General features: G+C 52.1%; 7 protein-coding genes and 2 non-coding genes across 9 annotated transcripts; 5 read left to right on the top strand and 4 right to left on the bottom strand.

The window, feature by feature from the left end:
* Nucleotides 1–4,385: 4,385 nt before the first annotated feature.
* Nucleotides 4,386–5,672, top strand: BO82DRAFT_361514 (uncharacterized protein; the record flags this gene model as incomplete). The annotated part of the gene is made up of 3 exons (XM_025636817.1): nucleotides 4,386–4,439; nucleotides 4,765–5,044; nucleotides 5,173–5,672. 3 exons carry the CDS (start codon nucleotides 4,386–4,388, stop codon nucleotides 5,670–5,672), a joined length of 834 nt encoding a protein of 277 aa, XP_025495781.1.
* Nucleotides 5,673–7,803: 2,131 nt separating this feature from the next.
* BO82DRAFT_350904 (zinc-binding alcohol dehydrogenase family protein) lies at nucleotides 7,804–9,256 on the top strand. Its single transcript, XM_025634275.1, has one exon. The coding sequence runs from the start codon at nucleotides 7,942–7,944 to the stop codon at nucleotides 9,049–9,051; it is 1,110 nt and encodes a 369-aa protein (XP_025495780.1). The 5' UTR covers nucleotides 7,804–7,941; the 3' UTR covers nucleotides 9,052–9,256.
* Nucleotides 9,257–9,725: 469 nt separating this feature from the next.
* BO82DRAFT_350903 (VOC family protein) lies at nucleotides 9,726–10,474 on the top strand. Its single transcript, XM_025634274.1, has 2 exons — nucleotides 9,726–10,079; nucleotides 10,170–10,474. The coding sequence occupies exons 1-2, from the start codon at nucleotides 9,842–9,844 to the stop codon at nucleotides 10,331–10,333; spliced, it is 402 nt and encodes a 133-aa protein (XP_025495779.1). The 5' UTR covers nucleotides 9,726–9,841; the 3' UTR covers nucleotides 10,334–10,474.
* Nucleotides 10,475–13,138: 2,664 nt separating this feature from the next.
* On the bottom strand, nucleotides 13,139–13,211 carry BO82DRAFT_t50. The gene has a single exon. It is a non-coding gene; the product is annotated as a tRNA-Lys (tRNA).
* Nucleotides 13,212–13,242: 31 nt separating this feature from the next.
* On the bottom strand, nucleotides 13,243–13,315 carry BO82DRAFT_t49. Its single transcript has one exon. It is a non-coding gene; the product is annotated as a tRNA-Lys (tRNA).
* Nucleotides 13,316–14,202: 887 nt separating this feature from the next.
* Nucleotides 14,203–19,663, top strand: BO82DRAFT_327254 (P-loop containing nucleoside triphosphate hydrolase protein; the record flags this gene model as incomplete). Its single annotated transcript, XM_025632954.1, has 16 exons — nucleotides 14,203–14,418; nucleotides 14,482–15,013; nucleotides 15,070–15,299; nucleotides 15,372–15,651; nucleotides 15,719–15,952; nucleotides 16,002–16,723; nucleotides 16,791–16,953; nucleotides 17,058–17,384; nucleotides 17,442–17,565; nucleotides 17,621–17,692; nucleotides 17,759–17,809; nucleotides 17,882–17,946; nucleotides 18,023–18,653; nucleotides 18,735–18,818; nucleotides 18,912–19,292; nucleotides 19,399–19,663. The coding sequence occupies 16 exons, from the start codon at nucleotides 14,203–14,205 to the stop codon at nucleotides 19,649–19,651; spliced, it is 4,365 nt and encodes a 1,454-aa protein (XP_025495778.1). The 3' UTR covers nucleotides 19,652–19,663.
* Nucleotides 19,664–21,753: 2,090 nt separating this feature from the next.
* BO82DRAFT_380692 (putative NADPH-dependent 1-acyl dihydroxyacetone phosphate reductase) lies at nucleotides 21,754–23,052 on the top strand. Its single transcript, XM_025637779.1, has 3 exons — nucleotides 21,754–21,988; nucleotides 22,060–22,427; nucleotides 22,517–23,052. The coding sequence occupies exons 1-3, from the start codon at nucleotides 21,905–21,907 to the stop codon at nucleotides 22,803–22,805; spliced, it is 741 nt and encodes a 246-aa protein (XP_025495777.1). The 5' UTR covers nucleotides 21,754–21,904; the 3' UTR covers nucleotides 22,806–23,052.
* Nucleotides 23,029–23,808, bottom strand: BO82DRAFT_398449 (uncharacterized protein; the record flags this gene model as incomplete). Its single annotated transcript, XM_025639031.1, has 2 exons — nucleotides 23,029–23,440; nucleotides 23,600–23,808. 2 exons carry the CDS (start codon nucleotides 23,806–23,808, stop codon nucleotides 23,029–23,031), a joined length of 621 nt encoding a protein of 206 aa, XP_025495776.1.
* Nucleotides 23,809–24,797: 989 nt separating this feature from the next.
* Nucleotides 24,798–27,079, bottom strand: BO82DRAFT_350902 (amino acid transporter). The gene is made up of 10 exons (XM_025634273.1): nucleotides 26,606–27,079; nucleotides 26,525–26,538; nucleotides 26,403–26,475; nucleotides 26,021–26,352; nucleotides 25,828–25,971; nucleotides 25,564–25,778; nucleotides 25,313–25,510; nucleotides 25,234–25,261; nucleotides 25,063–25,178; nucleotides 24,798–25,008 (listed from the first exon to the last, which is right to left on the bottom strand). Exons 1-10 carry the CDS (start codon nucleotides 26,773–26,775, stop codon nucleotides 24,925–24,927), a joined length of 1,374 nt encoding a protein of 457 aa, XP_025495775.1. The 5' UTR covers nucleotides 26,776–27,079; the 3' UTR covers nucleotides 24,798–24,924.
* Nucleotides 27,080–27,642: the final 563 nt, after the last annotated feature.

The raw sequence follows: 27,642 nt of genomic DNA, 5'->3' as shown, positions 1-27,642 counted from the left end.
ACTGCACAACCCGCAAGCACTTGGTAAGCGAGCCAAGAATCCGTGGTCAGTCAGCGTGGAAACGATGCTCAAAGTTCCGTCACCCAGAAATGAGGAATCGTCACCTGAATGGAATCCGCTTTAGCCAGTCCATTCTACAATGATCTAAAGGAGGTTCGCCTAGTCACGGGTTTATGAGTGCCCTGCCATCAAGATGCCATTGGGCTCAAATAGGACACGGCTCGTAGCTTCCCTGCATGCTGTGAGCGGCGAATTCCAATTGCAGACAGGTAAAGTTTCTGAGATTTTAACCTGCCGGCGCTTACCTAGCTCTGCCAGTGATACTGTGGGAATTAGATAGCCCGACTGGGATGTCCTTGGGTGGGTGTGTCCCACACGAATTAGGCTAATCTTTACCCAAACCTGTTGCAACAGCTGTCGACAAAATCCGTTCCCGGGAGCCACCGGGAACGAAACACTATTCCCACCGAAATGTTGCTATCTTGCCAATCCATCTTGCATGCACTAGTGCAATCATACAGTCTGAAAGCCCATGAAATGGCTTTCAAAGTCTCCCAGCAATATGGCGTACAACCGTCACTAGGTACACGCACGGAGATCTAATCATTATGACTTGATTGATCATATTTTCGTGGACTGTCATACCCGAATCGGCACCATACTCTGACCTACAGAAGAGGCGCGACAAAGCTCTGCCTGTCTAGCGGGCGATGCTCCTTTTAGACAAGGGCTAGGGGCTTACCACTGGGGACAGCCCTGTCGAGGCTGTCACAACGGATACAAAATCAAGCTATCAGAAGAACGATTAGCAAGGCAAGGACATGGTTATCTTCACGCCGTATACTGCGCAGAAGAATTTGCTTCGCACAGCGCCTTTCCGTTTGCGAGAACCTCTACCTGTGAGCGATCAACTAAAGGTTGAGACGGTCGATTCCATGCAGGAAGGTGAAATGAAGGTCGTCATCGTAAATGTCGCGGGTTCTCATGCTCAGACATGCGATGGTCTGGGATTTTTGGATGACCATTGATGTAACGTGCGCAGTATCGGATTTCATCTTTCAATACAAAATGTTCTCGTCTCTGATGGAAGACACTTCGCAGGTAAAAGGCTCCCTTTTGTGTGCGCACTCAGTCTGTTTCCTAAATCTTCCTCCTAGGTGAGTGGCATTATCAGCCAGCTACGTCAGGATGTGGATTGAAGGTCGTGTCCGCGATATGGTTTGTGCGCAGTTAAAGGATCAACACAACTCCAAGTGATAGGCTGCTTCGAAAGAGTTGCGTCTCGTGATTCTATTGGAAATGGTTGCCATACCTACAGGAGATGTCTAGACAATGCGGACAATGTAACTGAGGACCCTTCGCTTTCTGTTCCCTGGGCTATTTTGAAACCGACTGACACTTGGTACAGGTCGAATGCACGTGGAGGCAAGATTAACCGAGGAGGAATGGAACCCGTGAGCAAGGAAGATTGGTCACTCTGTTATGGGGTCACTGAAGACGTATGGAATCACCTTGTTGTGATTGAGAAAAGGACGACAGCATCATGGCTTAGTTGATCAAAGTCTTAAACATGATCCCAGGCGCGGATGAGACCGTGCAACTCCGTATCATGGTCATGGAAGCATTGCAGCCCGTGGATGCAGAAGTCCTAGTTCCAGTAGCTCCAATGAGGATGCTGCCGACAGAACGGACAATTTGGTCGCACTGAATTGATCGATCTTAGTAATGAGAGTCGGGTGCAAGCGCAGCGAGGGACTCCGCATGTTGCAAAAGCTTCCGTGCTTCATCCCTAGAGACGCCACATCCGTGGGCAATTGCAAATCAGAGGGAGATTCTGGGTCCCAGCGATAAAAGAGAGTGAGCATCACAGACAACCCCTCGGTGCTCAGCCATGCACATTGAGAAGATGAAGGGGTAAGGATGTCTGGGCGTCTAGCATCCGTTGATACTTGTGCTCGCAATTGGAGAAATGAAAGGGTGTGGTGCTCCAATCCAATGATTTCCATGAAGGATGCTGCCATAGCTTGAACATGCAGAATGAAGCTTCCAAACAGAAACTCAAGAATGGCCTCAGATCAATCTGGCATGCCATGTGTCCGCATCTTACCTAGTGTTTCTCACAGTTCCGCCACAGAACATCGCCCACGGCAACGACCCCCGCTTGATCAAGTTCGACTGTGTGGCCTGGAAAGAGAGTGAGGGCGCTGCTGTATTCTCATGTTAAGTTGTCCTGATGAGCCAAGTTCTATTTCCTGCAGCGATGCTTGATCCGTCCGGCTCCTCAACATGGGACGCAAAGGACATATTTCACATCCCAATGAAGCCGGTCGAGCGAATGTATGATTCTGTGTGCCACACGGACTGACCAAGAAAGCTATGACACCTAGCCGGAGATCAACTGCCCTTTTTCCTTTTCGCACATCCACAATCTGTGACATAAAAAGCTCGCATGTTAATAAATCTATAAACAGGAGCAAACAATGCCCGATGCCCGCCGAAGTCTTTAATACTATAAAAGCCTGGGCGTTGAAAGAACAAAATCAACTGGCGTTCAACGTTGTCATCCAAAGCCCGGCATTGAGAACCGCGAATGTTTCACTGAGAAGATGGGGCAACGTTCAGAGAAACTGTTCAGTGGCCCACAAAGACGTCCGATGCCGAGATTCGGGTTAAGCGCCAGCGCGAGGTGGCAGACACACCCGCTCGAACCAATGCCCCGGGAAGTGGGTATATACGGAAGGTCGAAGAGCATATTGAGCACTTCGGATTGAAGATAACAGGTGAGCCTTACATGCATGCAATGTTCTTGTCAGACTTGTTGAGGAGATCAGGGAAGAACTGATTATACAGTTTACAAAGTTTGAGGGAAAGAAATACACCAAGGCAGGCTAAGTCGCCGGGGCGTCGATTAAAAAAGGGGGTATCTGCGGGGAGGAAAGAATAGGAAGAATAAGGAAATAAGGAATAGCCTCAACTTGGACCTGAATACTTGAAATTGGTCCCCGTACAAAGACTTAGTGGTCACTTCTTTGTTGCTCAAGATAGTCGGTATGTAACAATACAATAGAACTACTTATACAATAGATTTTTGTTGGCTCACTCGTCTAACAAGCTTGCACTTGACACAAAAGATCCACTCACTAACATTAGTCTGGTGGGTCCAGGTTAAAATACATTACCTTACCTAACGTATCAAGAAAACATGACAATTACAACAAGTACCAGTATCCTTTCGAATCAATCCTGTAAATCGGCCACAATGTGGGCATCTGCACCTCAAATGAGCGTCTCTTTGTCATTAAACACATATGTATTCATCGCAGGAGCTGGGCGCAAAACCTAAAGACTGGTTAGCATATCTACTTAAAATAGTAATAGTTATCAACACCGGCAGGCTTTTCTATAAAATGGTACTAGTATCGGAAATGCTTATATCTCTACCAAAACACTCCTTGCACTAGGGACTCTTTCAGATTCTTTTAAGCCGAAGGTAATTCTTAGGTTCTTATCAGGAAGCCCTTTTTTTTTTTTCTTGTTATTAGGGCTTTTGGGGTCCACGTATCGAATTCTTTTAAGATGTATTCTATATGTAAATAGTATATAAAAGAAAAGGATTAGAAAGCCTGGGAACTTTACTGCTTACTTAAAGAGGCGTAATGCCGTTTGTATTGAAATTACTGTCGGTGTCAGTAATTATCAATCAAAATAGCTATCTAGAACATAAATTTAGCTTGTCGGAGCCTAAGTTGTCATCCCATTGGACTCCAAGATATATATCTCGCCATCAATGAGAAGCAGAGTTGTTGATGAGATTTCTGGGGCTTGGTCTATGTTGTAGAGTAACTGTAATCAATTATAAAGGGAGGGACATAGGAATCGTTGAGTAGTCTCAGCATTCATGGACAGGCAAATGGACCGTTGCTCGGTGTCTAGATTGAGAGATAATGATCGCTTTAAAAGAATACAAGCATGTTGAAACATCAGGAATTAGGGGACACGGTCTCCTGCCTATCACATAAAAGCTTTGCGCGATTGCTGTAATATTCAGCTTAAGTGAGATGGGCCTATACTTGGCCTCCGGGAGTGGGACAGAGGGCGTTTGTAAGTCCTATCACGCCTTACTGGTTCGGAGGCTATGTCAACTTGTGTAGGGCATTGTACCCATGCCATCAACTTTGAACCTCTTGCTTCAATACGTTAGTAAGAACCAAAAAGAAAAGAGAGTAGTAAACGAGGTCAAACGCCTGATGAAGTCTATTCTTCTGAGAAATAGACATTCTTGGGCTGTAATTTGCTCATGGCGAGGAGTCAACGGGTTTTGAATCCTAGGGGCAGTATACACGAGTAAAGACACTTACAGGAATGAATTGCTGATATGAGCAAATATGGCTAAAAGCTTCAGCACGTTCAAAGTTCACTGGGTGGTTTTCTCTCCCATGGTATGTGCACAGAAAATCGTAGGCCGATGACGTAACAGTGTCAAGCTGACGGACACTTGTTTCACAGATTCATTGGCTCTCGACGTGCAAACGCTGGTGGCGTTTGATATAGGGGCTGTGGGCTGGCTGAGAAGCGGGCTCGTCGTTTGCATGTGGCGAAAGAAAGGTGTTGAGTACACCTAGCGGGCTGTACATTATATACCTACCAGTAGAGCTGTATTGAGGCCGCGAGTGATGCGACAACGTACCCGTCAATGCCACTATTGTCATCACATCCCAGAAACAGGGTCTTGATATCTCATTGTTGAGATCACGAATTATTCAGCCCCACACACTAAATTGGAAATTCTTTGCCATTCACAACGAAAATTGCGGTATCAGCAATCGCATTATGAGTGAAAGCTCACCTAATTTCAGGCATGCGCATCCCGAGCTATACTGGCCGGAGGATCTGGCCCGACTGCGCGAGATGGCGCAGCCGTACAAGAAGCAGGAGATTGCGAGAGCCCGGAACTTTATCATCGCTGCCCTAGCCGCCCATGGGATTGCGTATCGGTTCGAGGTTAACGACAAATGGTCCAAAGCCGTCTGGCTCTGGATGGACTGTAGTCGGAGCGAGTTGCTAGCTGCGGTATCTGCACTTCCCAGGTAACGAAGACTAACTCTTGTTTATATATCGAACGTTCCACAGGCATTTGGTAGCTTTCCTTCGCGGTGGAACCCGATGAATTAGTACATCAAAGATTTAGCCCTACTACAACACTAACCGGAAAACCCATCAGCGTCATCCGCCCCGGAACCTCCGACCAAAACGACCCCAATCCCTTCCGCCCCGACCTCTTCGTTGTCATATGCGAGGACCAGCGACTGATTGAGGTCCACTGCCAATGCGAAGGCATGTCATGGTCCGATCAGCTCAGCCTCTTCCAGCGGGAGCTGTGGCTCGATGTCAAGAAGTTCGGAGACGAATTCGTCGAGTGGGATCGACAAGGCCCATTACCAGCCAGCTTTCTAGAACGGTACCTGCGACTAATGCAGTACGCGGGGACCCGACCCAGCGAAGTGCACGCGGTGCGTACGCGATTGGACCGCCGGGGAACGATGGCTCTGGTGCACGTGTATAAGTTTTTCCACCCTGTGCGGACTCACAAGGATTGGGACTGTGTGCAGAGACTGAGGCATACCTTCGGGGCGTGGAGGGATGATCAGTTGTATGATTCGAGGCTCTGCTGAGGTTGGTTGATAGGGTTGGCGGAGGGATCGTCCGGAGCGAGTGAGCTTTTAGCGCTGGGTGGGTGGTTCGTTCGGTTTTGGAATATAGTACGGGAGATATAATATCGAACTTATCCTTGTCTGCCCACATCGTATCGTACTCTTGGCCATCTCTAGATTCGCATTGCAGTAGAGGAACTTGATCCCCTCGATATAACATAACATAGAATGTCATGTGACATCAATCACATGATGCTGATCTGTGGCCCAGTGGGAGCGGGCCGCCCCTCCCGCGTCACGGATCCACGGTCCCTGGGCAGCTTGCCGCTTCTTCCACTGCACCCCCTCATCCTCTCCCCAACCCTCTCCCTATTCTCTCCCACTCCGCGTCAATCTGGGGCTCGCCCGACTCTATGCAGACTCGCTGCACAATGTCATCTGACAGCTGAGTCGTTCGTTCCTTGTATCTCGCTCAGATCTTTACCCCCGTTCGGACTTCGAAGTCCGGATCCAGGAGATCGGACGGGCCGCGTGGCAGCTGTGGCGCGAAATAGAAGAGGATGTTAATCCGAGGTCAACCCGTATGCCGAAACAAGTGCAGTTGATTCTGGATGAGCTGTGGCCGCTCGATTCCGATCGCAACCGGAGTAAGCGCTGGGACGAGGTGCCGCTGCCAGTTCGAAGCTTTTCCTTTGGAGGTTGGCGGTGCTTGACCAAGGATGGCAGGTGGATCATGACTGCAGGGGTAGCATGGCCAGCGGATGCATTTCAATATTCAATGAATGGTGGTAAGGACCAGACAGGTCTCAACTTGGCTATGCGTATGTCTGTAGCAATATTTTGTCGCCCGGATTGCTCAAGTCTCGCTTGCAGTAGAACAGGAGAATAGTGCACGGAAGCTTGTGGCTGCTCAGGAAACCTTCTCCTGGTTAATGGTATCTCTTATTCTGATCCAACTCAGCATTTTTCTTCCATACAGGTTAACCGTAAATATTGAAAGATAAATATTGATATTATGGTTGTCATTTATATGAGGCACCAGCGACAGCCCACGAGCGGTACTTCGTTTATCGATATTTGTTATCTGAATCTAAGTGGTAGCCGACTCATATTAGTCGAGGCAAAGAGAAATGTTTCCCTGTATTGAACCTTGACACCTGGGATGACAAGAAACGGTTCCTAGAAATGTCCCTATCCAGAACTAGACCACTGGAGTCTGGTCTTAATCGTAGTATTATCTCTGTCGCTGCAATTGCACACAAAATGAGAGTTGTGATGGATTATGCTCGGAATCAAGCATGACTGTTTAGGGTGTGGAGAAACTACTAGGTGGCTGAAAGAGGGGCCGTACCGCCCCGGCGTCCTACCAAGAAAAGCAATCCAAGCTACAGCGAAAACAGGAAACAGCCATTGGTATATATGTGATATTGCAGCTGCCCCAGGATGGTCTTTTGAGAGATTTCCCAGATTTCTGGTATCTACCTTGACTACCTTTAGACGGGTCGCGGTGGGCATTCGCTTTGGATAGACCAGCGCCCCATTACATTGGAGATGGCTTGCTATGGCGGGGTGCTGAAAAGCAATGGAAGAAGGCCTGCCCAGGCAGAAGTCAATCAATGGCTTGTTTACCGAATCAGGTAAGGCAGCAGAAGACGATAGAACTATCTTGGTTAATGATTTTGCCGGTGATGGCTAGTTAGTTGTTATTGCGTCTTTTTCCCGTATGTACTAGACAATGATCCGGGCGCTACGTGCCTCATGTAGATTTCGGTACAGTACTCCGTACAGGCACCGTTCATTGTCGGCCAATGGCCATACAGACAGCCTGAAACAATCGTTCTAAGTGCTCACTCAACAGAAAAATGGTAAATGTTTTGCTGATTAGTCTTCCAATTGCTCCTAAGACATTTATGACAGGTCCATTGAAATGGTGGTATTCATTATCCCCGGGATTGTGATGTTCCTGCTTACCGAGAAGCTTAACCGTCGGGGGTGGCGATTATCAATCAATCCGCGCTTGATAATCACAACTAATCCGGGGCCGGTCCGCACTGGAGTTAAGTCCGCTGGCGTAAAGTCCGAGCGTCCGAGCACTGTAGAAGACTATACATAGATTCACTACCTAGTACTCTAAACATGGCATATAAGACCCACTCATTCCACGACACTTCAATCGAGCATCACAGTTCAAGCAAGCATCAATCCAATTAAGTAGCACAGTTCTACACCATCACTTTCAACCCTCAACCACTCAACGATACCAGCACCCAACTACCACCCCCATTCCACCATGTCCCAAACCCAAACCGCCCTCCTAGCCACCGCAATCGGCCAGCCCCTCACCAAAGCCACACGCCCCATCCCCACCGCGGGCGCCAACCAAGTCCAAATCAAAGTCACCGTGGCGGGCCTCAACCCCCACGACGCCAAATCCCGGGACTACGGGCTCTTCATCCAAGACGCGCTGCCCGCCGTGCTGGCCGCGGACGTTGTCGGCGTCGTGACGCAGCTCGGCCCCGAGGTCACCCGCTTCCAACCGGGCGACCACGTCGTCGGTCAAGCCGCGCTAGTCCTCCCGCACGGCAAGCCCTCCAACCTCCGATTCTCCGAGGCCAACAACGACACCCAGGGGCTCCAGGAGTACGCCGTGCTTGACGAGCGGTACGCGGCCAAAGTCCCGTCGGGCTTCACGGACGCGCAGCTAGCCACCCTCCCCACCAATCTCGTGACCGCCGCGGTAGCGCTGTTCGACGCCTCGGGGCTGGGGATCCCGTCGCCTTGGTGGGGCGAGGATTCGGCTGCGGCGGCGTGGGCGTTTGATTATGCGGGGACGTCGGTGCTGATTCTGGGCGGGGGGTCGAATACAGGCAAGTTTGCGATCCAGCTGGCGGCGCTGGCGCGGATCGGGCGGATTGTGGTGGTGGCGGGACCGAACAGTGCCGAGGAAGCGAGGCAGTTGGGCGCCACGCATGTGGTCGATCGCACGGGGAAGTCCGGGCTGGAGATTGCGGCGGAGGTGCGTGCGATTGTCGGCGATGATTTGCTCTATGCGCTGGATACGATCAATCCGCCCGAGAGTCAGTGGATCGGTGTCGAGGCGCTGTCGAATACCAAGACTGGGAAGCTGGCACGGCTGATTCCGAGAGGGGTTGTTGATGAGTCTAAGCTGTCGACGAAGAAGGGGGCGGGCTTTGAGACGGTTAATGTTATGGGGGTGTCGACCGCGAGACCGGCGACTGCGGGGCCCTTGTGGAATCGGGTGCCCGGCTGGGTGGCGGAGGGGAAGATCAAGCCGACCGGGTTTCAGGTGCTTCGGGGGTTGGATGTGGATGCGGTAAATAAGGTGCTGGATGGGTATTCGAGTGGCGCGGAGGCGGGGCATTGGCAGGTGCATTTGTAAATATTGAGGTGGGGTGGAGTTGGGATTGATGGTTGTGTGCGAGATGCACTGCAGCTTTGATTGTTGTGGATGTGGTTGATTATAATGAGATTATGATTCTACTGGGAATACTGGTAATGGTGGGATGAGATGACTCGCAACTTGAGATACCAAATAATCATTTGTTGTACTTGATGTTGATTTATGTGAACGTGCAAAACTGGTGATCTGTATTTTGTACTGGAAGTAGTTAGCCCTAACGACTTAACCCCGATCACGCTGGATCAAAGTTTCTACAATTGGCCTGGCTCAGAACATCCTCACATCTCTACCTACAGCTTGTAACCATGGTTTAAACTTTGATGGTTGCATATGTGTCACTAAGGACCTCTTGAAACCGATATCTAGGACCACTTGTAGCAGCGTATAGTTCGTATGCTGCCGATCTGCCGGAGCTTTCAGCAATCAATGTCGCCGTAAATTGCGCCTCAGGAAGCACCGACTGCTAGGCTCCCGTGCACAATAAGTGTTGCCTGTTACTGCTGCCTATGCTGACACAATATTTTGTCACACGCCCACACCAGAGAATCCCTGTGGAAAGAGATAGATATGCATCCCCGGACCGGGAGCCAAGCAGTGTCTCGTATTGCCCCGCCACTGATGCAAACGAAGATCGCGCGGGGACGACAACCTTAATTACACTGCGTCTCCCATCCATCATCCCCTCACCTCATCACATTCAATCTCTCACTCCACCATTTCATCATTGCACTAAACCTCCAGCCCTCTCTCCAGTTCAATAACCATAATCATGGCAATCGATCACACAAGCCTCTACGTCCCCGAAGCCCAATTCCAAGCCTGCCTGGCCTTCTACCTGGCCGCCCTCAAGCCGCTGGGCTACGAGGTCCGCTACCAATTCGGCGAGTTCATCGTGGGGCTGGGCTCGGTCCACGACGACATCGGCAGCTACCGCAAAGCCGACTTCTGGGTGTTTGGCTCGAAGGAAATCCCCGCGCGTGCGGCACATATTGCGTTCACTTGTCTCGGTACGGTATAAAAAGCCCTACCCAGTCTTCCATCACTTATGAAGAAGGAAGGGAGGGGACTATGTATGCTAACTGATTGGGTTTGGACAGACCACGCGACCGTGGACGCGTTCCACGCCGCCGGGGTGCAGGCCGGGGGCACGGACAATGGGGCCCCCGGATTGCGGCCGGATTACCATGCCACGTACTACGGGGCCTTCGTGCTGGATCCCGCGGGGAATAATATCGAGGCGGTGGATCATGGGCTTCGTTGAGAGGATTCTCTGGCGGGGATGGCGGTTGGCGATGGTGCCGCTTTACTGGTTGTACGATGTCGGATGTCCGATTGATTTTGGGATTCCGGAATTAGATTGCCATTTCCACCCCCTACCCACGTCCTCATCCCTATACTTGTAGGTGTAATCAGAGTAGACATTTAAGGTGCCAGGTCGTAGGGTGTCAGGATTTAGGTGCGAGGAGGTCAGGAAAGCTAGGACTTGCTATTATTTTTCCGGGTCACAGTAAGTCCATCAAAGTATGTACATACTCCGTGACCCCCCCCCGTTGCTTTTCCGGACCCCCTCGGAGCGCTTTTCAACACGTGGGTGCTGCGATAATTCTGAATACCCTTTTTGTATCAGATATGTTAGGGCTCTTAGGGCTGGATTCTGATCTTGGGAGTCCATATTAGGAAATACATTCAATGGTTATTTCTATATGGGTGCAGTTAAGGGTTTAGATTATTTCTAAGATAGCTTTATGAAAGGCAAAAAAGCTTATTAGAATTCTATCTTCTTCTGATCCTCTCGAATGAGCACACGATTTTACTCTTTTAACCCCTCCGAGCTGGTAGGCCTTCGAGAAGGAGCAGAACCACATAGTTAGAGGATTATAGGGAAATTACTCGGTGCTCCAATGTCAAGCCTTGATCTGTGATGGCTGGACTGCCTGAATCGAGGCAAGCCCCCGATGTATGTGGAGCGATGGCACGACTGTGGGCTAAGCCGGTATCAGTAGTTCCCAGATAAATACACAGTCTCCGCTACGTAGTACGAGCCATGCGTTGGCGTTTCTTATGTGCTGTAGGCCCTAGCATACCAAGGGCTAGACTGGTTCCGGCAGTGTCGGCCGAGCGCGAAGCGAAGTGGGATCCCCACGCAAGCCCAAAATAATTGCTACCTAGGAAGCAGTAGCCACAATCTCATACATAACCAAAAGCTTAGCCTGTAGTCTACCGTTCTCACCCTCATTAGGAAAATGTAAGTTTGATACGCTCGGGTCATTCGAGGGCACAGCATTCTTCCGCGCATGGCCCGGGCAGATGCAGAGCAAGCGAGTCAGAAAGTGGTCCTCGCGCAGGAAAGTTGGCCCAAAGACACGTAGAAGTAGAGATGCTCAACAAGAGAAGAAATTTAGAAATGGTGGAAGACAGACGACATTCTGAGGCTTACAAGAACCCCCGCGGTGCCATCAGCGAGCACTTCCATCACCATCGATTGCAACCGCATGCGCCCATTGGATCCCACCCAAGCAATCACGGCCCAGAAACTGGTGGATTCCGTTCAGCACATTAATCCCGAAATCTCCCACCCACCATCGTGACCGTAGATGGTACAAGACCACACAGTAGTGCGCTAGAATGCTCAGGGCCATCGGCTAGTGATTCAGAGCCAGATCCACAAACCCTGCTGAAATCTCCAGCAGCCAGGAGAGCTCGATCAGCCCCGTACGGCTGCTCCAGGCAATTTTCCGCAAGTACGAGCTTGGCTGTTGATCCTTTTAACGTTGGCGTCGGGGTCCAGATTCCCATCAGGGTGTGCGTTATTGATCTTTCGCAGGGCATGGATCGACAAGGTGAAGGTGTCTGGGATGAGGGAAATGCAAGCGAACAAGCCCTTAAGTAAGGGATAAGAGTCGAACGCCCGTCTTGTCTCAAGTCATAGTTGTCTTAGGAGGAAGAGTAGATCCAGCACGTTGGTGGCAAAGATGGCAAAGCACCATGTACTGTATATAAGGGTTAACCGAATAACCATGGGCTTGGAACGCTGAAAGTGGACAGAAGCAGGGACGAGAATTGCAATCCGACCAATGACAAGTATTTGCGCCTCTCAAGAGCAGGGGTGACTGGCGACTAAATGGAAGGAGTAAATGTAGAAGCCGACTCGGAAGCTGAGGAGGCGATTCATTATCAGAGCACTCACTACTAAGCCGTTCATGAGGATCTTAGGGTTGAATCGCGCCTGCCTGGCCGAATTTCCGAGTACTGTCAGAACAGCGAAATGTACCGCTATCGTACCGGCCGAAGGTATATATCACAGTTGCTGCCAAGTAGGGTATCCTTCATTTCCTTGGTTACATACGGTACGTAATATGTAAATTCACAATCCACGGTTGAGACTAACATGTACAAGCTTCTCGCACTACAAATGTTAGCTTTCAGGTGGGCGGGCTCCGTTAGTTCCGATTGTTTATACCTGAGCCAATCGGCGTCCACTACTTCGGTCGAACAGACCTCACTTCATCTATGATAGTTGTGCACTTTGGGGATGGGTATATTAGCAGAGCCGCGCTTGGAAACCATTTGCCGTGATGGGCGTGATGGCGATGCACGTGCTTGAGTGCCATAGTACTAGGAAGTTGTAAGGGACTAAAATCTAGTAATATATAAGCCATGAATCCATGCTCTTTCTGCTTCGGAAAGCACAGTGGGTGGAGGTTGCTGGGATGGCTGGTATTTGTTGCAGTATGCTGGGATGGGTGTACTCTGTGGGTTGTTTCATGGTCGCAGATCAGTGGTGGATTATATCGCCTTTGTTAAATGTAATATCTTGGCTTCTGACTGGCGAGCTGGGCGACACACTGTAGCATTTGACAACTTGAGGTCCTTTCTTTGGCCGGTGCCGCTTCTTAGTCAACGCGTTCTTGAGCACAGGCTCTGCTCGCCCGTAGGATATTTATTCCGGGTGACTCTCGAACCTGAGACTATTGGTCAATTGATCATATTTGTTGATTGAGCCTGAAATTTAATCACAATCACACAGGTAAAAAAAAAAGAATGAAAATGCAAAAGAAAAAAGTTAAGCCCAACGCGGGGGTTGAACCCGCAACCTTGAGATTAAGAGTCTCACGCTCTGCCGATTGAGCTAGCCCGGCTGGGGTGAAGGAAGAAAGAATCGGATTCTATAGCCGAACGCGGGGGTTGAACCCGCAACCTTGAGATTAAGAGTCTCACGCTCTGCCGATTGAGCTAGCCGGGCTGACTTGTTGAAATGCGAATCTTGCTTTTGCTTATAGTAAAACATAGTTGACACTGTCAAGAAAGAAACTTCTACTTGTCAGTTTTATCCGTTCTAACCAGACTCAGAATCTTGTGATCTCCCATGATGATGTCCGCTGGGTTGCAAAAATGCAGAGGTCCATCCCCGGAAAGGCGCTTAGATAAACTCGTTGATGTCTAGATATCAGGCAGTAAGTGATGAGCAAGGCATAGTAGAGAAGAAGTGGTTGGATCAACAATGGGTAGCACCTTACCTGGTGCAGCGTGGTGGGGGTGGGGCGTCACATATGCGCCGGTGATATGATGTGCTATGATTTATTTCTCGCATTCAAGATTTGCGGCTACAGGGCAGCGCTTGCTCTTGATGAAGCAAATCGATTGAAGATTATTGACCAGTTGGAAAGGCAACAGAAGCCCAATAGGGAAACGTGCAAGCCAAAGCAGAAAGCCTCCAGTGCACAGGTCAGATTTCTGGCACTTGCCGCTACCTGAGGCATCGATGGCTGAACCCTGGAATTAACCTCGCCCCTACTACCAAGACACGTCAAATTGTGCTGTCCGTCAAGCTTGAATCGACACTATTGGGAACTAGATTGTCAGAGAGCGTCAGAGCATTGGCAGGAGAATTGGGGCTGCAGGGAAAAAGTAGGTCTTAGGCCAAGCATTCCTGTCATTCCACAATGATCGGCGCGGATCAGGGGCAAGTCTCTTGGAATGCCAGGAAGAACAGCGAGAGTGGCTCAAATTCCTAAGAGTGGATGGGACAATAAAGAGTCCGTTGGTAAAAGAAGGGCCGTGACCTGAAACTTCGCGTGGCACCAAAATGAGCCGCTTCTGCGCGACAGCATGTCTCTGGCAGCGCGGGACATGGCCTCAAAGACATGCTCGATCAATGTGGAGAATCATTTCGGACCCGTGGTGAATGGATGCGGGGATGATGTCGACTTCACCTTGCTATTTGAGGATGCGATACTGTTGCTGGTGCCCACTGTGCTGAGCATCCTCGTCGGATTGTGTCGTGTGGGCTATCTTCGAGGCCGTTCCCAAAAGATCCGCGCATCTTTGAACTATTGGGTCAAGTTGGTAAGCGGAAGATTCAAACCTCCTCGTGCAACGAATACTAGCTGAATTCCATCTCGCATCTAGATCTTCCACGCCATCTATATCCTCCTCCAACTTGTCTCACTAGTCATCTGGACTCTCCCATCGACTCCGAAGACCAGCCTATCTCTTCCATCCTCGGTCGCATCTCTTCTCGCCGCCATCACAGCCATATACCTCTCTCACTTAGAGCACTTCTGCTGCATCCGTCCCTCCACATGCCTGGTTCTTCATTACTCGGTCGTTTGGTTGCTAGGAGTTCCCCGGGCACGAACACTGCTATCCGTCTCGGGCCTCCATACCCTGGCGTCAATCCACATCGCGTCTTTGGTGGTGATCTTCGCGCTTGTCATTCTGGAGTCCATGGAAAAGATGCACACAACTCTACCGCACTGCCGCTCGGAGTCTTTGGAAATGGGTGCGGGCGCCATCAGTCGGAGTCTATTCTGGTGGCTCAATCCGCTGCTTCTGCTAGGGTGTAAAGGAACGCTATTGATGCGCGACTTGTTGAGGATCGACAGCTCTATTTGCGCCGACGAAACAGATCAGGTCCGGCTAGTTATGGGATGGGTACAGTGTAAGGATCTCTAGACTAGCTGGAAGGACAATGGCCTCTGACATGGCTGTTACCAGGTAGAGAGCACGGCAAATGGTATCACGTATTGTTACCTTTGTTCCAGGTGTTGAAGTGGGAACTTCTCCGAGGTGCCATTCCTCGGCTGGCTCAGGGAGGCTTCCTGCTGTCGCAGCCCTACTTGATCAAGCGGGCCATCATTCTCTTTGCCATGCCTGACTCATCGACCAACTATAAGAAAGGCCTGTTGCTCACGGTGGCGTTCTCACTGGCCTTCGTCGGTATCGGGGTACGTGAGACCCGTCTATCTTGCTTTTCTTTTATGGCTCATTGTGGACTTTAATACGATTTCGCACAACAGGTGGCTACTACACGAGCACGACACCACTCGAACCGCCTTGCAAGCAAGCTGCGAGGTATCCTCATGGCCATCGTCTACGATAAGGTCTTCGATTCGCAATTGCAGCCGCATGATGTCGCAATAGTAACGACGATGATTACCACACACACTGAACGGATCACGACCGGCATGCAAACGATCCAGGATACGTGGGGTTGCCTGACCGAAGTCATCCTCATCGTTTGGCTCCTGTCTAATCCGCTGCGTATAGCAGACTTGGCCCCCGTATTTATTTCTCTCGGTGCGTATCTATACTTGCGAAGGTTATGTCTTAATTACCGAGGCTTTTGATTAACAACCTGAGAAAGTCTGCGTGGTTGCCGTTGCCGGTGCAGTAGGCTATCTAGTCCAAAGGCAGGCTTTGTGGCTGAAGGCTATTAAGACTCGGGTCGGGGCCACGGCTGCGATGCTCAAAGCGATAAAATCTATCAAGATGTCGGGAATGGCGCGGATATTGAACGACCAGATGAGGTCCTTTCGAGACAACGAAGTGCGATGCTCTCGCGGGTATCGGATGCTTCTCACATTGATTACATTGCTAGGTCTGTATGGCACTCTTCCAATGAATAACACCCAACTAAAATCATCTAGTCCACGCGAATACCTTTATCACGCCAGTTGTGGCACTTTCGACGTACAATTTGATTGCCCGCCAGAAAGAATGGACTGAGACTCTCGACAGCGCACGAGCCTTCACTGCCCTCGCGTTCCTGACTATTTTGGCTTCCTCGTTCGTCGGTTTCCTGCAGTCACTAACAGAGCTCTCCACGGCCTTGGGGTGCATTGACAGCATCCGGACGTTTGTGATGCAGCCCTCCCGTGCGGAGGGTCGGTGGTTGCCGGAGGCTTATGGCCTCATGTTACTGCGGGATGAGGTCCTGTCCAAAGCCAATTGTTCCGGTCATGTCGTTGCACAGGGTCTCTCGCTAGCTTGGGAAGATGACACCCCAATTCTGCAAGATCTTTCCTTTGTACTCAACCGTGGAACACTTGTGATGGTGAATGGGCCCGTTGGAAGCGGGAAGTCCACGCTCCTCCGCGCATTTCTCGGCGAAGTCCCTAAGGTCACTGGCAAGCTAACCGTGGCAGCTCGCAGCATCGCCTACTGCTCCCAGTCACCATGGATCGTTTCGGGCACCATCCAAGAAAATATCCGCGGCCCAGGGAGCGGCGGACGTTCCTTGCTGGACTGGTACGCGACCGTTCTCGACGCTTGCGATTTGCATAAAGACTTGGCCAGTCTGCCAGAGGGAGATCTCACGGTTGTTGGCGAGCAAGGGATTGGTCTCAGTGGGGGTCAGCAACAGCGATTGGTATGGCCTCAAATTTTCTTCCACCAACCCTATACTAACCCACGCCTGATGAAATTTGTTTCAACAGGCTCTGGCGCGAGCCATTTTCTGTCAGGCTGACCTTGTGCTCCTCGACGATGTAATGAGTGGTTTGGATTCGGCCACAGAAGAGCACGTCTTTCACCGAGTGTTGGGACCCCATGGTTTGCTCAGAACCCCCGGGGTGACCGTCATTGTGGCCACCAGTTCACGTATGCTTCTAGTTTTCCTATCCCAGCAGCTCTTAATTTATGCATAGTATAGCGCCTATAGCTTGATTCATCTTCTTACTAACCTTTCTTTTTTGATTTGATAGCTCGCTGGCTTGCGTTCGCCGATCAGGTGCTTACAGTGGGTGCGGATGGATCAGTGACAAACTTGACGCAGCGTGTCTCGTCCGATCCCGCCATCTCGAATGATAACGCATCATCCGAAACTCTAGTGGCTGCGGCAGAGCTCTCCGGGGCCGCCTCTCCAGTGCAGGCCGCCGAAAGTGAGACAAGACCGCCGATAAAAGCGTCGGCTGACCGGGATTTGGCGGACGTTTCGATCTATCAATATTACTTCGCCACCGCGCCATCGGGCGCGTGGCTGTTGGTTTATGGCTCGCTGGCTGCGCTAGTAGCACTGCATACCTTTATGTGTAAGTTCTCATCTCCTGTCAATCGTCACATCAGGCTGATGTGGTGGTGCAATGTAGCTGTCTGGGTCAAATGGTGGGCCGAAGATAACGACCGTGTGCCGAACCGCAACCTCAACATGCGAGTTGGGATTTATTGGCTCCTTGGAGCTCTGGTCGCTGGCTTCTTTCTCCTGACTCCATGGTATGCATATGTCTCTTTGTTTTGGGAAAGGACGAACGCGCTGATAGTATAAAAGGTGTCTCTGGAGCCTGGTGGCCCCCCGAACCATGGTGGCTCTCCATCGAGATCTTCTCCAGACTGTGCTGAAGTACGCAATGCCCCGCATCATGAGACTAGCTTGCCCTCAGAGGCTTCGCTGACCGAGCCACCTCAGTGCGCCATTTTCATTTCTCTCGTCTTTAGACGCAGGTGAAACACTAAACCGGTTCGCAACTTCTTCCTTTTCAAGTGTGTGACTGCGTAGCTCAGGCTGATTGGATCACTCACCATGGCGCAGGTTCAGCCAGGACCTCGAGCTCATTGACTTTCAGGTGCCCGAATTCCTTATGCTGTTCTCTCTTAGTAAGTAACTGTCACGCCGAGAAGCAACGCGCTGCCCCGAGAATGAGACACCGGTCCTAACGGCGAACACCGCAAGCTCTTCTCATGTGCATCGCGCAGATGATCGTCATCGCCATCCAGGTTCACTACGCGGCTGCCGCGCTGCCCGCCTGCCTCGTCGTCTTCTACGTGGTGCAGCGATTCTACACGCGCACCTCCCGCCAACTCCGGATCCTGGACCTCGAAGCCCGCGCTCCCCTTCTGTCGCTGCTGCTGGAGACCATCCAGGGGCTCGAGACGATCCGCGCGTTTGACTGGTCTAACAAGTACAGGCAACGGTACCATGGGCTGTTAGTGGAGGCACAAAAGCCCTTCTACCTGTTGTACGCCGTGCAGACGTGGCTCGCCTTGGTGTTAGATCTCAGCCTGGCTGGATTTGTCGTGGTGGTCATGGGGATCGGCGTTGCCAGCCTGGGGAAGATCTCCCCGGCGGCCATGGGCTTGGCCCTCGTCAACATCATCGCCTTTGGCACCTCAGTTAAGCTTTTGACCACTTACTGGGCGTCCCTGGAAACCTCGTTGGGGGCGGTGGCGCGGATCAAGTCCTTTGTGGAACGAACACCCTCCGAGATGCTGGAACATGCCCCGCATGAGGTATCAGACCAATTGTCACAGCACTGGCCGGTTGAAGGCTCTATTGAGTTTCGAGATGTGTCCATCGCCTACGGGTAAGTGTTCCTCTCGTGTTATTTCTTTTTCTGCTACCGTCAAAGACCAATGCCTTGGTTCTAAACAGCGAGATATCCTAGTGCTCAATCAGCCTGTACCGTGCGAAAGATATCGCTGTCAATTCCTGCGGGCCAGAAGGTGGCCATCTGTGGCCGCACCGGAAGGTTTGACGCCCCCCTCTTTCCAAATTCCCAGTTACGATCGTCCACGCCTCGCTTCATAAAAGACCGAATAAGTTGATTCATACTCTAATATAGTGGCAAGACCTCTCTGATCACCGCCATGTTTGGCATATCCGACCTTACGGACGGGGAGATCCTCATCGACGGCAGCAGCATCTCCACCATTGACCGGACCTTCCTCCGCACGGCCATCGTCGGGGTCCCCCAAGATTCATTTATCTTAGAGGGTTGCAGTCTCCGTCGCAACCTCGATCCATTTAATGTACACGACAATGACACGGTAGTGATGCACGCATTATCCACCGTGGGCCTCGGCCATCTCATCAACCCAGACTCCGGTCTGGAGACCGTCGTCGACGAGAATACCTTGACCCCCGGCCAGAAGCAGCTGTTATGCCTAGCGCGTGCCAGCCTTCGTCCGGGGCGGGTGGTGGTTCTCGATGAGCCGACAAGCAGGTTAGTAGTAGCACACACACTTTCTCTCCTTGGGTTTGGGATGTCTTTAACCTTTTGGGGAATCACGGAGAATAAACCACCGAGCTGACCCGATATACCAAAACAGCGTCGATGAAGAAACCGAAGCCCAGATGCAATCAATCATCCAGACCGCGTTCGCCGGCCGGACCGTCATCATGGTTACGCACCGGATCCGGGCCGTGATCGAGTACGGATATGATCGCGTTATCGTGATGCGGGACGGGAAGGTTGTCGAGGATGGGGCACCGCAGGAGTTGGTTCAGCGCGAAACAAAGGATTGGGGTGGCGTCGGGGCGTTTCGGGAGTTGTATCTCCGCGAGAGTGGGGCGGAAACCTGAAGTGACTTTACGCAGAGAAATTGAAATTGTATTCTGATTTGAAACGGGGGTCACAGGTTGCTTTCACCATTAACTTCATGGACTCTGTATATCCCAAACTCCGACCTAAATGAATTAGGGTTCCAAGTCCCGACGAACCAACCACTTCAGTACTCCCTGACAGTATTCTCAACTCTCCAAACTTCCCCTCCCGTTCATGCCTCACATGTTTCCGGACAGAAAGTCGAACCCCCTACAAATGATCCAACAGCTGCAAATACCGCACACACGACCAGTCCGCCGACCCGTCGATCGCACGCAGCTCCGCCGCCAGCGCCTCATTCCGCACCAACGGGACCCACTGCACGCACTCCACCCCGTCGCTCCCGCGGTACCCGATCCACACCACAGCGGGGCGGAGTCCACCATTCCCTTCACCACCACCACCAGCAGCACCGCAACCGACGCTGGCAGCATCCCTCCTCCCCGGACCCATCTCGAACCTCACCCCCTGGCGCGATACCGGATCATAACTCCACCTTCATGACGTCCTCCATCAGATCGGCATTGAACGCGGCGCCCATAAACGCCTCCTGGGCGTCCCAGCCCCGCAACGCCACGATCCCGCGAACCGCAGCCCGATATCCGGACACCGCATGGTGGCCACGCACAAGGCGGGGTCGATCTCTGGGCGCGCGGTCATGGCGGGGCGGTCCGCTGCTGTTGCTGTTGCTGCTTCGGTGAATGGGCGATGGCCGCCTCGGCGGCGGTGAGGACGGTCACGAAATCCGGAGGAGGCGGGTGGGCAGCGGGCGCTCTTTGCTGGAGAGGGCGATCTTGTGATTCTTGGGCATTGGTTCACTGTAGTCAAGGGCAAATTCCAATCAACCCTAGTTGAGCGCCGTCCCCGCCCGAACAGAACCTCAACACTACACCTCATGAGCACAGATTGGATACTCTTTCACAATAAAACATCCTGAATCTCCTCAAGATCGGATTTATGCTCATGATTCGGACGTCAGTCAGTGCGCTTCCGCTAAGCCAGACCCCATTTTCGAGAGGAGCCCTCGGCGAGTATACCCGTGATCTTCCATAGGCTACTACTCTGGTTGCGAGTGGGACTCTCCTCATGATGCACAGCTTCTAGCAAACTGCCTTGAAAAGGCAAAATATGATTCTGGTGCTGCATTGACTGTAACCTGCTATCGCAGTGATCACCACCTTACCCCTGCAACCGAAACAGGGGAATTGACGGATAAGAGTTGACCGGTCGCAAAGATCGATTGTTAGCAGAGAGTGTCCCCCCCACCCGCCCCCGGGGCCGTCCCGAGCAAGTTTAGCTATAAGGTCGATTCGTCGTCACGGCGTATGAGAAAAGGGAGCCGGCAGAAGCATTGACTCCGCTGGGCCGACCTCATGGACAAGCACATCGGTCCAGGGTCGCTGTTCGCTATTACAAATGGCAAGTAATGAAAGATCTTCACTTGACCTTTGCGTGACACAAGAGCAATTAAGGAGAGGAAGGGAAAGGCCCAGCGAGAATCACGTGGAAGCCTGCCAGCGACAAACTCGCGTGGTACCGGAAGGTTCTTTGAGAAGTCCAAAGTAATGCGCCTCTTAGCCGTTAACCGAGAGCATGCACGGGCGAACGGACTTTCACAGATCTGTAGGGCAACTGGGAGGACTGGGTACTATCGCAAATTTGAGAGGGAGATGTCGTGATGTTAAAGTGCATAACGCTTCTGATGGAACACCGTAGGAAATGCCAGGGTGGAGTACCAGGGCTCCAGGGCAAGGTCATGATTCGTGGCCCAGTCAAGTGGATACTAAACTACCTGTCCGGAGTCAAGATTCCGATTGGCTACGTCGCCTAGTATACACGATCTCATAGGTTCTGTCCCTTTACACCCTCTTTAGCGCGGCGTTTCAGTGCTTAGAAATCCAATATGCTTAGAAATGCATCGCGATAAAGTTATCTATAGCTTATCTTCGCTTCACCGTGCACAGCATTCGCGCTGATAGTATCATCTTATTGGTTAGTCAGTCCGTAATGTGTCTCTTGTTCCTGTACCTGAACTCATTACGCAGCAAAACGGTTACATCAACTGCTAACAGTAACAGTGGCTCGCTCTGAGGTATATAAGTATCCTTATTCTCCCATTCTTCCTAACCCATCTACCCAGTTCACCAAACTCAAATCGATCCAGATACCTTTCCGAGTCCTAGATCCTTTTCTCCCTTGACAAACCCCGACCCCCACGACCATCCACCACAATGACAACCACCGTCCTCATCACCGGCGCCAACCGCGGCCTCGGCCAGGGCCTTCTCAAGCTTTTCCTCCAGAAACCCAACCACGTTCGTCTTGCGCCGTCACCCCCTCGGACCCCACTCCCCTTTCAACACTGTCATACTCACAACCGAATCAGACGGTCATCGCAGCAGTCCGCACCCCAAGCCACCCCACCGCCCAAACCCTCCCCACCCTCCCCCGAGACCCAAGCACCCACCTCATCATAATCCCCTACGACGCAAGCCTCGACACCTCCGCCCAAACCGCCACGCAGTTACTCACCACCACACACGGGATCACCCACCTCGACATCGTCGTCGCCAACGCAGGCATCGCCAAATCCTACCCGCTGGTCAAAGACGTCCAGCTGCCCGAGATCCGCGAGCATGTGGAGACCAACGTCCTGAGCGTGGTGGCGCTCTACCAGGCGACGCGGGACCTTTTACAGAATTCCGCGGACAAGCCGGTGTTTGCGATCATGGGGTCTGGGGCTGGGGCTTTGGGGTACGTTTCCCCTTTTCTTTGCCCAGGGGGCTGGGGAGGTGGATGGAGTGTTAAGAGGGGATCTTGCCGATTGACTGACTGTGGTGCAGCCGCCAGCCGCCCGTCCCCAGCGCGGTGTACGGCGCCTCCAAGGCGATGGTGACCTGGTACGGAGTGCGCATCAACGCCGAGGACGCGTGGCTCAACGCCTTCGTGCTGGATCCAGGCTGGGTGCAGACGGATATGGGGAATGCGGCGGCGCAGGGGTGGGGGATGGAGGCCGCGCCGACGAGTATCGAGGAGTCGGTGGGTGGGATGGTTGAGGTGTTGACCACTGGGACGAAGGAGCGGGTGGGCGGGAAGGTGGTGCTGTATACTGGGGAGGTGCAGGAGTGGTAGTCTGCTCGTAGATGTGGCCGCTTGTGGCATGTTGGACTCTTGGGCGTGTGGAACCTGCGGAGAAGCCCGAAATGCTTGAATTATACTGGAAGGGATATTCCGAGATGCCATCTCCTATACAGATGACCACCAAACATTCACCCTCCCTCTACCCAACCCATTCCCGTTTGAAAGGACATGACCAATCAATCTCAACCCAACATTCCTTCATCCAAGCTCTCGCCTAAGCCCACACCCCCAAAATCCGCTCCATGAACTCCGTCTCCGCCGGATTCTCCTGCCGCCACGCGTGCATAAACACCTGCCGTCCGTAGAACGACAGCCGCCCGTTGATCGCCTGCACCTCCTCCGGCTGGGCCAGAACATACGACGCCAGCCGCTCGTACAGCAGGTTGAACCACGGGTGGTGCACCCCGTACCGGACACACCGCACGAAGTAGAAGTGGTAGCAGGCGACGCCCGCCGCGACCTCGGCCTGGAACAGCGTCGGCAGCGCGTACTGCTGCCCCGCACAGTAGCATTTGATTAAGACCAGCTGCTGCTGTTGCGGGCTAGCGGGCCGGGAGTCGCGGGGGCAGATGAAGAAGAGCTCGAGTTCCGCGGGCGATTGGGGGAGGATGTTAGGGGTGCGGAATCTGTGGAAAGAGGGTTTGGGTACGTTCGATTAACTTTTCGGAGCTATGAATTAAGAAGAATGAAAGAATAAGATAAGAAAAGAGAACGGACTCCACGGGCAGAAAAAGAAAGTGGGAGGCCGATGGACGGGGTTAGGGCCAGAGCGGGACAAAACCTACGTGTCTGAATTTTCGAAAGCCTTCAGAAACTGACCCCGGCTGCATTCGATCCACAGCTCGAGTGATGTGAAGCCGTAGCCTAATCGGAAGATGATTTGGTTCGGGACGAGCACGCCGGTGATGCAGTCGATCGCTTTGTCGAGCTCCTTGGCCCAGGCACCGGTGGCTTGCTGATGGAGCTGGGGCACTTCCCACGGCTCGTACTTCATAGTATATGTGTGGGGGCGTGTGTGCTTGTGGATGCAGGTATAGCCCGGGTTAGGTTGAGGAAAGGCGAAAGCACAATATAGTCTGGTAGAAGGAGATATAAATGGCAGCAACAGAGTGATGGGGATCCTTAACGTCGACCTGCCCTCAAGATAACTGATTTTTGTTTGGAGTCTTCGTGAACTACCGTACCACAGAACAAATAGCCACCCCTAACCACGCGCAAACGACTAGGCATGCCACAGAGAGACAACATGTCTCCTGCAAACACCACAACGCCGGTCCCTAATCCTAGCATTTCGACTCGACCGGCAGCGCCGTTTGTTCATCGGGAGGCCGCATATTCCCATAACATGACGCAGACAGTAGGACGAGTATTTCAGCAGCGTATAGAAGCCGAGGCAAAAAGCCACGTCAATTGTGACTCGTTGTTTTGTCTCAAGGTTACGTAGTTGTCTCAACATGGTTGATCCTTGTAGAAGGTGAGGAGGCGAGAAGTTGTAGGGTGCGGTTAGTCACATGACCCTTTTTGGCCGCTGTCACCGGCATGGACATTATTAGCGATTGGGCGGCTGAACAGACCCCCGTATGTCGATCTGGGGTCATCTTAAGAGCGTTAAACAAGCTTTGTGATGTGAGACGGATTCCTCTTGGGTGCAGAAGCGAGAGGCCAGAACCTGAATAATGCTGTCATCGATCATTCACGGCTGAGAGCTGGTTGTCGACCACTCCGATTAGGGATTCGGGTTTCGTCCTCCAACGCTCAATTCCCTATACGAGATCAAGGCACTTGGTATCCAGATAGTCACACCTAGGATAGCGTCTGATGCAGGCTGTGCCTCGTTCTGGCAGTCATAGTCTTCGTGTCACGTGATCTGTTCAATGCGGATCGGACCATAGCGGAAGCAGGCTTGGCGCAGGCAGGGTCCAACTCACAAGGCGGAGACAATTTCCTATCAATGAACGGAAGATCCATAGTATCGACAAATTCGGATGCAATATCTATAATCACAGATGCACACCACTGTACCGGTGACATCTTCCAAAACACAAAGTATTATACAAAATCACGCAAGTATATGCAACACCCAAACCCAAAATATACAACTCCCGCCCGCTCATGCGTTGTTCGCACAGGAGAAACTCGAGCTATTGGAGTCTTCGTGTAATGAGCGTCCCGAGACGTACAGTCCAAGACCACACTGGAACTCGTTGTTAGCCAAGATCTCAACGCGAGAAAGCAAAGCAGCACTTACCACACAAGCGGCGATACCCACGATCAGCGCGTTGAGGATGGTTAACGCGATCTTTCTCGGGGAGGAGAATAGTCGGTCTTTGTTGAGATACAGCCAGAACATGCCGCTGAATCCGACTGTGACCTTGTTAGTCTTGGATATGCGGGCCAAAGGTGACATGGGTATACTTACAAGTAAACCAGCTGGCGAAAAGGGAGGCCTGGAGAAGTCAGTCAGCGAGGAACATATCAACATCAGGCTGTGCACCTACAATCAGGCTCAGAAGATCGTTGAAGACAGGAATGGCTTCGGCGATAATCCATGCCACAATCCACAGGACCAGCATGAGCGCAACCCAGGAGCCGGTGGCCACGAGGTCGCGGCTGTGCATGCGGTCGCTGTTACGGAAGATCCGCACATACACAAATTTGCAGGCGACGTGGCCGTTGACGACTCCGCCGATGATGATCTAAATCAAATTAGCTTCAGCAGAAATGTCTTCAATGAGCGGTTGCGACTCACCGTCGGCAGAGCGATGCCATAGGCGATCTTAGCGATCATCGGGCCGGCTGAACCGAGCGCGGGGGAGGTCACGTTGGGTCCGGCAAAGACGTAGATCACCACGGCGGTGACGATGTAGAGAACCGTATCGATGCCCTGCAGCAGACACAGGGACTTGGGGTAATCGCGGGGGTCCTTGAGTTCGGACATGAAACCGAAGAACGCCACATGGCCAGCTGTTGGGTCGTAAGCGAAAATCTTCATAAGAACAGTGTCAAGACATACAGAAAGAGAAAACAATGTTGCACACAGCAAGGAAGGCCTTGTACAGACTGGTGTCCACGGTGACTTCGAGCGCGCCCTTGTATGGACGCTGGATACCAACAGCGATCATGACAATCATGACAGCGGAGAAGACACTGATGAAGGCTGTCCGAGTGTCAGAACATGATAACCGACATAATAGTCGCTCACTTACAAGCCACCGACAGGTAGGAAACGTTGGCTGAGGTCCGGGGCAGAGCCAAGAAGAAAGAGATGACCACGCCAACTACACCAAACACGATCGTGCACGTGCCGTGCTCGGTGATCGTGTTCATGGCCACAGTAAAGGTCAAAATATGGCTGGCCATGATGAAGACAACGAGGAGCAGTTGGCCGGTGCCGAAGAACTCTCGACCGAAACTGCCGAAAAGAACCTCGCCGGCATCGGCCATGTTTTGGATGTGCGGGTAGGCCCATCTGAACTGGCCGATAGTGTAGCCGGTGTAGGTGGCTAAGAGACCCAATCCCAGCAGAAGGATAATTGCACTGGACCAGTCAGTCTGCTGTTCATGACATTACAGAGCAGTGATACATACGGGACGAGGCCCAAGACACCCACAACGGCGGGAAGCGAGAGGATGCCTAAGGACACGGTTTCGGCCACCATGACTATCAAATTAGTATCAAGCGGATCATCGTGGCAGTAAGCAAGACTCACGGAAACCACATTGCCTGGGAGCAGTCAGTCAGCTAGATGGACGGGGAATTGAATCAATTGAAGAGAAAATGGCGAACCTACCACCAACTGAGCACCTTGTACTTGACCTCGGCATACTCCTCATCACCAAAGGTGTCCTGATAGATGGGACTGCCCTTGCGATCCTCCTGCTTCTCCTCCTTGTCGTGCAGGGCGACATCATACTGGGGCGCATGATTCAATTCAGCAGTACCGTGACCGTCCACGGCCATGCTCATGGGTTGCGACATCCTAGTATGATGTACGAGGGGGAGAGGGGAGGGGAGGGAGGGGAGGGAGGGGAGGGAGCAAGTCTCAACTCTCTCCTCTCTTCAGAGTTCAAGCTCTCCGACACAGCCGAGGTGAGGAGGAATTAAGGATGAAAGAAAGCCCGGATGACCTGGGGAAGAGTGCAGAAATTTTCCGAAAGCGGCAAGGCGGGATCGTCCGAGAGAGGATGAGTCCACCGAACTCCCCGAACACACGAAGAATTAAGGTACAGGTAGCTGGCAGCTACTAGCTTTTCCCAGCCAGACGAATTGAAGTGAGGGATGAAGAGATAAACAAAACAAAAAGGCGTGCTTCGAGGAAAGTGGCAGGTGTGGCCATTCTGAGTCACTGGCGTTCGCCCACCTCGAATATTGCCTCATGGGCAATCAATCTCTGCGGCCCGGCCAGGTTACATCTAGAATTCCCTCCTGACCAATCGTGGTCTTTCATTACCTAATGTCCGCCCCGCCCCGGTGGATGCTCTCCGCTCGCGGCTGTCGCTTGCCCGCCAATCAGAGTGGGCGGCGGGAAACTTGCGGGGGCTTTCCCGCTCGGCGAGCTTAAAATTTGTGCTTCCGAAGAGGCAAGGTCTCCCGACTGTCCTTAGTCAGCTGCTTCCGCGCCAAGACTGAACCCCCCTCCTCGCTTATCATCATCTTGCCTCTTTCGGGCGTAACCACGATCGGCTCCTTCTGTCACTGGTGATGATCGGCAGCTGAAGGGCACATCTGACACCCTGCGCCAACCTTGGAATTGCATATCCGGTGCCTAACCCGGGATTCTGACGGGCTGCCTCCCATGACTCGCTACTGACGAGAGGGGCTCGTCTC

Source organism: Aspergillus uvarum, assembly GCF_003184745.1.
Source record: "Aspergillus uvarum CBS 121591 unplaced genomic scaffold BO82scaffold_6, whole genome shotgun sequence".
In the NCBI taxonomy this organism is placed as follows: Eukaryota; Fungi; Ascomycota; class Eurotiomycetes; order Eurotiales; family Aspergillaceae; genus Aspergillus; species Aspergillus uvarum.
This window is presented reverse-complemented; position numbering and strand designations above follow the sequence as displayed.

Excerpts from the sequence above, each read along its gene's own strand:
- BO82DRAFT_350904 (XM_025634275.1), top strand. The coding sequence starts at position 7,942 with ATGTCCCAAACCCAAACCGCCCTCCTAGCCACCGCAATCGGCCAGCCC.
- BO82DRAFT_350903 (XM_025634274.1), top strand. The coding sequence starts at position 9,842 with ATGGCAATCGATCACACAAGCCTCTACGTCCCCGAAGCCCAATTCCAA. Across the intron at positions 10,080-10,169 it reads TATTGCGTTCACTTGTCTCG|ACCACGCGACCGTGGACGCG; the intron begins GTACGGTATAAA and ends GGGTTTGGACAG.
- BO82DRAFT_380692 (XM_025637779.1), top strand. The coding sequence starts at position 21,905 with ATGACAACCACCGTCCTCATCACCGGCGCCAACCGCGGCCTCGGCCAG. Across the intron at positions 21,989-22,059 it reads TCCTCCAGAAACCCAACCAC|ACGGTCATCGCAGCAGTCCG; the intron begins GTTCGTCTTGCG and ends CAACCGAATCAG. Across the intron at positions 22,428-22,516 it reads TCTGGGGCTGGGGCTTTGGG|CCGCCAGCCGCCCGTCCCCA; the intron begins GTACGTTTCCCC and ends ACTGTGGTGCAG.
- BO82DRAFT_350902 (XM_025634273.1), bottom strand. The coding sequence starts at position 26,775 with ATGGCCGTGGACGGTCACGGTACTGCTGAATTGAATCATGCGCCCCAG. Across the intron at positions 25,779-25,827 it reads CAACATTGTTTTCTCTTTCT|CTGGCCATGTGGCGTTCTTC; the intron begins GTATGTCTTGAC and ends ACGACCCAACAG. Across the intron at positions 25,179-25,233 it reads TTTCGCCAGCTGGTTTACTT|TCGGATTCAGCGGCATGTTC; the intron begins GTAAGTATACCC and ends ACAAGGTCACAG.